The sequence below is a fragment of the Elephantulus edwardii genome, unplaced genomic scaffold, assembly GCF_000299155.1.
Source record: "Elephantulus edwardii isolate Elephantulus edwardi_28Jun2011 unplaced genomic scaffold, EleEdw1.0 scaffold00019, whole genome shotgun sequence".
Lineage (NCBI taxonomy): Eukaryota > Metazoa > Chordata > Mammalia > Macroscelidea > Macroscelididae > Elephantulus > Elephantulus edwardii.
The window spans coordinates 27,121,725-27,133,830 of NW_006399769.1; the positions used below are offsets into that span (position 1 = coordinate 27,121,725).

Sequence of the window (12,106 nt, forward strand, 5' to 3'; positions counted from 1 at the left end):
CGCTGTGGGTTTCAGGGTGAAGATCTTCTCTCACTACTCTAAAGGGCCCCTTTGGCAGTAGGAAACACATAGACTATTATGGAGATTGATTTTGGAATTTAGATGCACTCTTATTGATTGTGCTTGGCCATACATGATTTGTTGTTCATATTGTCTGTATGAGAAGAAACTGACACAACAGCACCTAACACCACCACCAACAAAGAATTCTGTTCTATTTATAAGCATAAGCTTTCCTACAAGATTACATTAAAAGCAAGCAGAAACCAAATAAACATAAGTGATAACAACTGTATGGCTGCTTAAAGAAAATTTTAAATTCTAAACTCTTATTTACCAAAATTTGTATTAGGAACTCAATAAGGCAGTTTAATTTTTCATATGCTGAATACTTTTTGCATTATGGATTTTAAAATGAACTCTAGAAAGATCTCTTTTATTTACAGGTACAGTCGGGTGGTTTTTTTTTTAAGTTCAAAGACTAAATCTACCCTATCAATAGTTCGTAACACATGCAAGATATATTTAGATCAAATGGAAGCATTTATTAAAGATTAAGAGATAACTACTGTACAAGTAGTAACAGAAGTTTATCACTTTAGCTGACATACTAAGACTAAAGAAGGACTTCAAATAATCTAACTTCAGAGAATATTTAGTTAAATGTTTGAAAGGAAAAAGTCAATGGATACCACTGTAATTCACATTTAAAAAAATAACATTTACTAATATGTACAGAAAGATGTATTCTTTTATTCAGCTAATAATTTTTCCTTATTTCCTCTCACACAGAAAAGTAGTAAAAAAATAGCCTAACAGCAAAGATGAGTTGGAATGTTTTTTATCATTGTATATTTCAAATAATCTTCCAAGATCAGCAGGATCTCTTTACATCTCTTTACATGGCACCCTCCTCTAACCAACAATGAGATTTCAGAGCATGGCTTTTTCCATACACAAATCAATGCCAGTTCAGGCTCTCTTGTGTGGGTGTAGAATGTTTCGCTATACTGAAGTCAAATAAGGCTTCCCTGAACTAAAATTAAATTATGCACTATGCCTATCCACGTTAGGCTGAATGTATAAAGAGGAACAAAGAAACATACAAAACACAAACTATTCCCTTTCTTAATAATCTAGTTAAAAGATCATCAATTTTAAACTTGGACCAACAGACAGCCAGTCTTTTAATCTATAATGTTTTCCCAGGAGAAGTAGAACAGAAGTTCAATTACTTAATCCTTAATCTATGTTGTGTGTGCCACTGAGTCATCATCAACTAATTGCTGACCCTCCCGTATGTTTTCAAAAGCACTTATTAACTCAGGAGAAGATTGCCCATCACTACTGAAAATCTATTTCAAATCCTTTTCCCCCTAAGTCTTTCTATTACCTTAAGCAAATATACCAACACAGCTAAGAGAGTAACAGTACAAGTAGTCCTCAATTTAAAATATATTAATAAGCAGCACTGTGACCAGGTGGTTGGGGTGAAGGGATGGCAGTTGTATCTTTAGTAATAAAGCATGGAATTTTCTGATATTTGATCTCAAAGATAAATTTGATTTAAAGATACAAAAAGACTGGATTTATAAAAATACTGATTTTTTCTTTCTCTCTTGTTGCATACCGTCAAATCAAATCCAACTGGCACAGGAGGAGACTGCCCCTCCTTCTCCAGCAGAGCATCTGGTGGACTCGAAACTCACGCCTTCGGGATTGCAGCACAGCTCTTGCCAGTAGGCCACCAGAATTCCCTAAAAATACTGATTTTAAAATTGCAATAATCCCTAATCTTTTTGGAAAAAATCACTGCATTTACACCAAAAACCATCTTAGAGTCAGAAGGAAACTGAATCATAAGCGAAACCTGCCAGTGCATCCTCCACTTTACTGGTTTCCTCATGTTGTCATTTGACCTACACCTTACCTGTCTTTCAAAGACTAACTCAAATCCATCTTAGTTAACACACTTTTCTTTGATGGCTTTGTTCTAAATATTTTCTTCTTTAATATCCAATTAGAGGCTGTACTTAATTCTATGAAGAAGTATTTGTAGCTTAAATTAGCTGGTGTGGCTAATAATTTTGATAAATTGATCCAATCTTGGTTAAATTTAAATTCCATACAGCAAAAGTTATATTTTATGTATTTTTTTCCACAAGATATAGTAGCAAGCTTTGGTTCTAGATCACCAGCTCCTGAAGCTATCTTTTCAGTACACTGCAAATTCTCACATAAAAAGCAAATACAGTAGCGTAGTAGGTCACTGGACTGCCTAGGACAGCCTGATCAATACTATCAGACGTATCTTTCACTTTGTTGTATAAAGCAGGCTTGCTTTCCTGGTAGTAAGAAGCTGTGCTACAATCTCAAAGGCATGCAGTTTGAATCCACCACCTGTTGTTCCACAGGAGATGGATGGGGAATGTCTGCCTGTGTGATTTATTGGCTCTGAAAACCCACTGGAGAGTCAGCTATTAGTTGGTTCTGATTCAACATCACACAATATTTAAAAAGTTGTAGCAAGCTCTGGTGGCCTAGTGTCAAGAAGCTGCACTGCAATCCCAGAGGTATGCGGTTCATATCCACCAGATGCTCTGCTGAAAAAGGAGGTGCATATCCTCCTGCAGCAGTAAGATTCAACCTGTTGATACACAAAAAATAAAAAAGTTTTTTTAAAAAAAATACCACAAGTTGTTTTGAGACTAAATTTTCATCCTTTGACACCATGTTATATCCTCATGCCACACTTTTCTTCATAGAATCTCGCTGTGCAGATTATTTGAGAATAAAGAGAAAGACTGTAATCCTACTGTACACTGTTTCTGATTTTCAACCATGCGGTATCCTTGTGCTGCTTCAAACTCCTTCTTGATCCATGTACTTGTTCCACATAAGCATAATGTTCAGAATGTAATTCTCATTCTTTATAGTATCACATTTAATTTGTTATGATCTGTATCATCTAATGCCAGTCAATAAAATACAAACAAAATGTTGCCATATTCTTCATCATCTACTTAACTGCCAGAAATTTTGAGTCAGGATGTGTCTACTGTGCCAATCCGTCTTACTCAGATACACCTTACTCTGCGGGTGTTGGCCTCTACTTGACCAAACACAATGTCTTAATTTAGAATATGATGCTTCCTGTTGAAATGCCCAAAACAAGCAAGTCAAACAATGTTCTGTTAATATTCCTAAGATTTTCACTGGCCAATTTTTGGAATGTGATCACCATGTCACTGAAACCTGTTCCCCATGGGTGATCCGGTTGGTATTTGAAATACTACTGGCATAGCTACCACCAGTATCGCAAGCTGAAAGGCACCGGATCCCCAAAATAGCCCTTTAAAGAATGAAACTGCAACTCCAATTTGTGCAAGCATTTAATGTGTTTTAGGTTGTTTCTGTTGACTCTTAATCACAGTGCTTACCTTCCTTTTTCCTGTTGATCTTTACTTGTGGAATCCCTGTTCAATTTGAACCCAGGTATTTTTCTTACAGAGCTGTACCATGAATTTAAAATAGGATGTAGGGAGTTATACCTAAACGCTGCACTTATCTGGTAGTTCAAATCTACCAGTGACACCAAAGAAGAAAGATGGGCAGTATCTTCCCAAGTAATTGACAACCTCGGAAATCCAAAGGAGGGTCAACTATGAATGAGTTCTCAATCAACAAGTAGTTTTGGTTGCTGAGACATGCTTGAAGCTCTTGGTTCAATGGGAAAACCTGGCAGTGTTATTCTTCTCCGGTAACTCCACTGACGGTTGCTTATTGCTGAGGACTCAGATCCTTACCTCTCATTTTTTACCCCAGCCATAACTCCTAATTTCTCTAGGTGCTTATGTGTATACACCTGTTTAAATTGGGTGTAAAGAATCCTGAAATGCCTCCTCTCTCTCTTCATTGTCTGAATGATTATGCCGTTCGCAGGATTTGGTTTCTGTGTGGTGGACTTCTCAGAGCATTTTGACTTACTGCCAGAAGCAGAGGCCTCTGTTCTCTGGCCTAATGCTTTCCTTTCTTTTGCTTTAATTTAAACTCTTGGGTTTATTGCATACCGCTTTCCTATTTTCTCTGCTACTAAAGAGCAGTCACTGGTAAATATCTGACCTAGCAAGGATCACAGGGACAAGACAAATGGTTGATATCCAATAACTGGCTGAAGAAGATCAACAGAATTTTAACATTGACTGGACTAGACCCCAGAGACCCTGCTTGTACACTCACTCTACCCCTACAATAACTGCCTAGCCATGAAAATGGGCTTTGCTCAGTGTTCACAAAATTTTATAGCAGATGTATTTTATTAACTGTTTAGCCCTTGTTTAGAAAAGCTACAAAAAACTACAAAGAATTTCTATATATTCACCTCTCAAAATACACAAATGTTAATCTTTGTCATTCAACACTAGCTTAGGTCTGGGCCCAATATAGATTTTTCTAAAAATGTCACTGACAGATATAAATAAATTCTCCTAAAGAGAAATTTTTTGTCTGTTAATACAGGCAATCGCTCAAAATCATTATACCTAACTTTATGAACAACTATGAAGATGGCACAGGATTAGGTAGTAGTGTTTTGTTCTTTGTGCATTGACTAGACAGCACCTAACAACCATATTGTATAATCATGTTTCCTGCTTTATGAAATCTTTTCAGTTTTACATTATGTGTTGTTTACTGTTGAGTCAGAATGAACTCACAGCTCTCCTCCAGCGGGTTCAGAGTCAAGAGGAGACTGTCCATCTTTCTCTCATAGTCTTTTAATTAGCAGCACAATTCCTTACCAGTAGGCCCATCACAGCTTTCTTCAGAAGGGTCAAAATTCAATTCAACATACATTTTAAAACATGAATAGTCTATTTTAGATGCTGAGGGTCCAAATTCTTCAAAATGGAGCTCTAAATAGCATATTCTTCCACTTATATTAAATACTTGTGCCACAGGCATCTAAAGTTAACAGCATAAAGAAAAAACACATGCAATGTCTAACTCTGAAAGCTCTAGTTTTCCCTTTATTCACTTACAGACACCTTTGGGCTTCCAGCAAACACTGCAAAGGCAAGTTGCTAGAATCAATTCAAACATAAAGCAAAGTTTCTGCCAATAAAAACTGAAACACCAGTATGAATTAGCTACCGTGTGCCCCTACTTTCAACAATGAAAGGAAATTAACAGCATTACTGAATGTCACTGATTTGGCTCATCTGAAAGGAAGTAACTTTAGATAACATAGCTAAATTTAAATTATCAAGATGATTCCACTTAAATGGCTCCCTGAAACAATATGGGTTATTTTTTACTATGACTCACTCAGTTTTGCTGAAACAAGTAGATATATTATCTCAAGAACAGCAGCACATATTGACAATGCTAAAAAAATAAAATACTACTATTAGAATAAGCCTTTGATATTGCTGAATTGAAATACTTTCCCAATACTTCTCACTTGTATTTAAATATGCTACACCAACATGGAAATTATGTCAAAAAAAAACCTCTGAAATAGAGATTTCACCATCATTTTTGTAAAATTCAGGGAACTTATCTAACTGGAGTTAATTCACGAATAATAAACCAACATTTGTTTATTCAATAAATTTTTTTATTTAGATGCACATTAGATGTGCATTTTCTTTCTTTTATTTGGATGAAAGTTTACATTCACTTTTTTTTCAAATAATCATTGATTAGCACTAATAATCATTGACTAATGTGATTAACTTATAAGAGGAGAAAAAATAGAGAAGGTAGGTGAAGTGAAAAGAAATATACACTAAAGATTTGCTTAGACATTGTTTATTCACCAAATACTTACTCAAGGCCTACTACTATCCTTCAAATTTTGCTATCTTTTGCTATCCTTCAAACTACTTATAATCTTGTGGTAGAATTATTAAGATGTTCACATATATACTTGGTTTTTTTATCTATAGAGGACAAAGATTCATTACAGCTTTAATAATTCACCACTCTGGTCTATGCCACTTACAGGCCACCTTGCTGTTGTCAGAGCTTGTCTTGTCCCACAAGAAAAACACTGGGTTTTTTTCGCCTCATTGCTCCTTTCTCTTCCACATCTATAGTCAATTCCAAAGAGGTGGGATCTTGCTTGAAAACAGAAAATATATATAGAGAGAGAGCAAGTCTTCAGTACCACACACAGGGCAGATAACCAGCTCCCTGATTTTATAGAAGAAGAAAATAAGAGAAATGATGATCTTTCCTATCACTTCACTCGCTCACTATCATCAAGTTGTTTCTGACTCAGAGCAATTGTATAGGACAGAGTCCAAACGCCTTTTTGGGTTTCTGAGGTTGAAATCTTAACAGAAGCAGACTACCCATACTTCTCTCTTGGAGTAGCTAGTGGCATCAAACTGCCAATCTGTCAGTTAGCAGCCCAACCTTTAACACAATGTGCCGTGCAAGTGCCTTTCCTACCACCTAACACTACACTACCTAAATTATGGAACTAAATGGACCAGGGCAGCACCAAGATGCAGGATATACATCTATTTAATAACACTAGGAATAAAACACCAAAGTACTAAAGCGAGCCTTATACAACTCACAGAACAGAACCCAAAATTAGGAGTCTATGATCTTGCTTAGAAGATAAATAATTATAATTAAGTCAAAAATAATCTCACCAAAAGACAGGTGGAGAAATTAGTAGAGCAAAGGGTGGCCCCTTTTTGTCTCAAACACACATTCACTCACAGTTACACAGGATATAAAATTGCCTTCTCCACTGAAACCAGGGATCAGTTCTAATCCATCTAAGTCTGATAATAAGATGCCAGTGGACAGAAAACCTACCATTGAGTTAAGTCTCACTCACAACAAACCTTCAACAGGCTTCTCAAGCTGACAATCTTTTTGGGATATGACTGCCCATCTTTTTTTCCTGCAGAGAAGTTGGTGAGTTTGAATTACTGACCTTTTGGTTAGCAACTTGACATACTATGGCATACCCTATGCCAGGTTCTCAAAAATAACAAAAAGGAAACAGAAGGAAAAAAATACATGTGGAGTTCCTAAAAACTCACTTGAGATAAACAAATTCACCTCTTTAAAAAGTTGAGTGTAGCTGTTTGTATCATTTTATTCAAAGAGGTAACATGCAAAATGATTTGAGCTCAGAGGGCAGTTCTGATTTGGAAGCAAGCTCGAGAAAAAAGAGGAAGCAGGAAAATGGTATCACACAAAGCCTTTGTGGGAAGGTAGGAAACTTGAATTTACAAACTCATTGTAAGCTAGAAATGATGACTTTAATTACTATGAGAAGTTACAAGAGATAACCATCTCAGTAAAATCTTGGAAAATAAATGAAGAAAGAAAAGACTATAAAAGAAGGAAAGAAAAATCCCAGAATTAATAGGAAATGGGGTGGTGGGGCTCAGGTGGGCTTGAATACAGAGTAGTATCTATTCAGGGTAACTGTGGATCATACAAATGATACTATGAACTGCTCGTAAGGTTAGCCCAAAAAAGATGGTAACCGATTATCCACCAAGCATGGGAATATTTTCCTTCTTACCAGTAGTCAGATGAGTAGACATACTGTGTTGGGAAAAGTCTGCAGTCAGGGACCTCTTCAAATCACTGAGGTATAATGACGTCAGGACTTACAAACACCTTATTCAGGTGATGGGCTTTTCAATCACTTGCTATGCTGCTGAGAGCTGGACAGTGAATAAATATGACTCAAGAAGAATTGTTGTCTTAGAATTGTGGTGCTGGAGAAGAGTGCTGAGTATCCCACAGACTACCTTGGAGAAGGTGCAGCCAGAGTGCTCCATGGTGGCAAAGATGGCAGTTTCAACTCACATACTTTGGGCATGTTGCTAGGAGAGGCTATTCCTTGGAGAGGATCATCCTGCTCGGGAAGGTGGAGGGATGGTGAAAGAGAGAAAAACCTTCAACCAGGTATATTGACACAGTAACTGCAACAGTGGGCTCAAGTATATCATAGATTGTGAAGACGGCATAAGACAGGACAGGGTTCAGATCTGTGTTCATAGGGTCACTATTAATCATACTCATTTCAATGGCACCTCACAACCACAAAATCTTATCTCACATCTCTGATTCTGTCAGTCATCAAAAGAAACCCTCACCTCTGAGGTCTCCTGCAGCATACAATCTTCCCAGACCCTCCTCCTTCTATGTCCTCACTTCATACACATCTGCATTCAAATGAGCTCTCACCTTCCACTGCGGTATCACTCAAGTAGCCTGGTGAAAACAGCTGCTCTCATACTGCTTTGTCCTTCTACTTAGCACTTGTATTTAAAAAAGTGCATTTCTCTGTTTCATTTGTTATTTTCCCCACCAGAATGAAACTGAAATTGTTTATTGCTATATTCCCAATAATAGGCACATAAATTCCAGTTTCTCCTCAGATTATATAAATCTTTCCTCTCTTACCAATAACAGGAATATTGCTTGGTACATAATTATTAAATAGATATTAGCTGAGTGAATGGATATTGAAAAAAGTAGAATATACTTTTAAAAATGACTTTAAATATGTTTATTTAAAATACTTTTACTGGGAAATAGAAAGAGTGCTATTACATTGTGGGTATTGTTATTAATGTACTAAAATAAAACACATGAATTTTTGAGTGAAAAACCAATTTGCCTTGTAGATTAAAAAAAAAACAAACGGGTATTTTTTTTTTAAATTTTAATAATTTAATGAACATTTACAGAAAAACAGGTATTTCTATTTCATCCATTTCTAACCAGAGTTCCTGAAGATATTAAGAAAAAGAGGGTTAGTGCTGGTGGTGTTCTTGTTAGGTGCCATCAAGTCGAGTACGACTCATAGCAACTCTGTGAACAAAAGATGTGAACCCTGTTCTATCCCACACCATCCTTACACTTCCTGACATACAAGAGCCTACTGAAGCAGTCACCATGTGAATCGACCCAGTTGAGAGTCTTCCTCTGCTTCACCGACCCTCCACCCTTCCCAGTATCATGTCCCTCTCCAAGGAATAGCCCCTCCTAGCAACCTGCCCAAAGTATGTGAGGTGAAGCCTCATCACTCTTGCCTCTGAAGTCCACTCTGACTGCACCCTCTCTAAGATCTGTTTGTTCTGTTTGTTCTCTTGGCCATCCATGGGATGTTCAGTACTTTTCTCCAACACCACAGCTCAAAGGTGTCAATTCTTTTTCTGTCCTTATTCATTGTCCCGCTCTCAGATGTATAGCAAGCAATCGGAGAGACTATGGCCTGAATCAGAAACACCTCAGTCCTCAAATTGACATCATTATTCCTCAATAATTCGGATGCCACTCAAATCACAATAAACTTTTTTTTTAAAAAAAGGTAGTTCTGGGGTCGGGGGGGGGAAAAAAAAAGGTAGTTCTAATTCAACCATTCCAAACCAGAGTTCCTGAAGATAGTAAGAAAAGGGGTGAGCAGACACACAATGACAATCACAAGAAAATTTGTTGGTGTGCCATCAGGTCAACTATGATTCACTGGGCCGCTACGAACAACAGATCAGATTCTTGCCCTATCCGGCACCATCCTCAAAATCTCTGCCATATTTGAGCTTGTCCTCAAAGTTACTGTGTCAATCTATCTTGCTAAAGGCATCCCTCTCTTTCTCTGACCCTCCACTTTTCCTAACAAGATGCCTTTTTTCCAAGGACTGGCTTCTCCTAACAACTTTCCTAAAGTATGTGAGGCAAATTTTCACCATTCTTGCCTCTAAGGAGCACTCTGAATACATTTCTTCCAGGACAGATTACTTTGTTCTTTTAGCATTCCATGGCATAGTCTCCATTCTTCTTCTGCCACCCTTATTTACTGTCAACTTTCAGATGAACAGGAAGCAAGTGAAAATACCATGGCTTCCAGTCAGGTTCACCTTAGTGTTTAAACCGCAATTTAACATTCTGGAGAAAGAGATTTTCCTGATAGCAAATTTTCTCAGTGTAATAATAATAATTTTGGTATGTTCTCTCACAATTATTTAAAATACTAACCATAGTTAATAATCATTAATAAATATTTAATTAGTGGTAGTTCAATATAAATTATAAAATAAGTTGTGTTAGTTTGAAAATATTTTGAAAGAGAAAAAATTATTTGTAATACATTTACTTAAAAAATTCCTTATGACATATGTAATGATATTTCAAAAAATTTCCACAAATTTTGGGGTATTTCCAAAAATTTGCTTAAAATATAAATAATATAATCATAAACATCAAAGACTTCAAAGAATACAGAATTAAGGAAACAATTTCAGCCATCCAAAAGGTTCAGTACCTAAGTCAGTTTCAACAGTACAGACAGATACAATTATGTGTAGTATAAAATAAATTTGCTTTCTTGTTACTTAGAAAAATGGTATGACTCTTAACTGTTATGAGTGCCTTTGAAAAGTTATATATATTAAAGCAACTTGTGTTCATTAACCTTTTTTTATCCAGAAAGCTAAACACATAGCTTCCTCTATGACTTTTTTCCTCTTTAAAAATGTTCCTTTGATATTAGTTCTTCAACTATGTATTTTTTTTTTCATTTTCTTTTTCACCATTTTACCAATATGCTCATCATCAGATATTTTAGGTTTTAAATTCCCATGTCCCTCAGTCTCTGTAGTGAGGTGATTATCTGGATACTCCACCATAGCTGTCCTAGATCAAAGCAATGCTTCCCTGTCAGATCCAGTAGCTATTTCCTTCTCCACATTTCTTGAGTGCTCTGCATCACTGAATGATGAAGCCCTCAGGCTCCGACACTTGTCCTTTCTCAAGTGCTGTAACCTTGTACTGTAACTGAGGCTCACCTGTTTCTGCTTTTAGTGCCCTGCTCTTCTCTTTCTTAACACATTCACGTAAGGCAGCACCTTCAGTTTTGGACACATAAACTTACATAGTATTGTGGCTTTTGAGTAAGGATTCAAACTCTGACTCACATTCCATTGATTTTGGTTTGGTTTTTTTTAATCAACAAACATATTGATACTGGTCTATGACCCAGGATAAAACAATGAACAAATACATGGTTACTGCCTTCAATTTCAAGCAACTACAAAGAAAAACGGTTATGTCACTAGGAAAATGTAAGTAGTTTAGGAATGCAAATGAGGGGTTTTGTTCTTAAATGATAATGTTTCAAAATTAATAATCTGAGCAAAATAATTTGCAAGAAAAGAAACTGAAATGGAAAAGAAAAGATATTACTCACAGATGTAAATGCCAACAGCTCCTCTTCGGTTAATTTATGAACTGGATTATTCTTTTGTAAATTTGTACTTTAAATTAAAAGAAGAGTATGTTAATTCTAAAATGCATGTTTTACTTAACGTAATAAAAATTTTCAAAAATCACAACAGACTTTTAGCATTTGAAAGTACGTATTTTTACATGATTACAATATTATATATAGAAGTAGTTTGTCAAAGATAAATATATTGACTAACTCCTTCTGTATCACATGGAAAACATGGTTAGTATACTAAAGATCAATATAACTTCATTACCATTTTAAAAAAGAAATCTTTAATTCAACACAGAATATATACTAAGTCACTATCGTAGCAACTATTGTTTATTAAGCATGCCTTAAAATAAACATGTTGCAATGTTTACTAAACAGGAAAAAATTAAGACATCACAGTAAAAAAACAGGAGGAATTAGAACTTGGTGATCTAAGTATAACCTGAAAGAATAATTTTCAAAAAGTGAATATTCACTTATCTTTAACTCAGCAATTCTACTTCCTGGTATAATGGCTAGAGAATTCTTAAATGTGTGCATTTTCAATCAGATACCCAAATAGTCACAGTAGACTACTAGCAATCCAAATGTCTAAAAGGACATTGAATAAGTTGTGATATATTCATCCAAATGAATCCTGTAATGCAAAGTGAACTGAAGCAACATAGTAACATGAATGAATCGCAGAGTGAAAAAAAAATATCAAGAAGGAAAAAGCAAATTGTGTTAGATGTGACCTTTACAAAGCTCAAAGGTTCTAGTAATCCTAATCCACAACATAAACAGTCTTCCAAGTATCCTAAAAAATCTACAACCAGGAGAAGATAAAATAGATGAATGGGA

At 35.8% G+C, this 12,106-nt stretch overlaps 1 protein-coding gene across 1 annotated transcript in view; it reads right to left on the reverse strand.

The window, feature by feature from the left end:
• Positions 1 to 12,106, reverse strand: part of TTC27 (tetratricopeptide repeat domain 27) — a 223,312-nt gene that overhangs the window by 149,892 nt on the left and 61,314 nt on the right. The window contains exon 8 of the mRNA XM_006882399.1: positions 11,231 to 11,297. Within this exon, the coding sequence (XP_006882461.1) occupies positions 11,231 to 11,297 (67 nt within the window). The remainder of the gene's footprint in view (positions 1 to 11,230; positions 11,298 to 12,106) is intronic.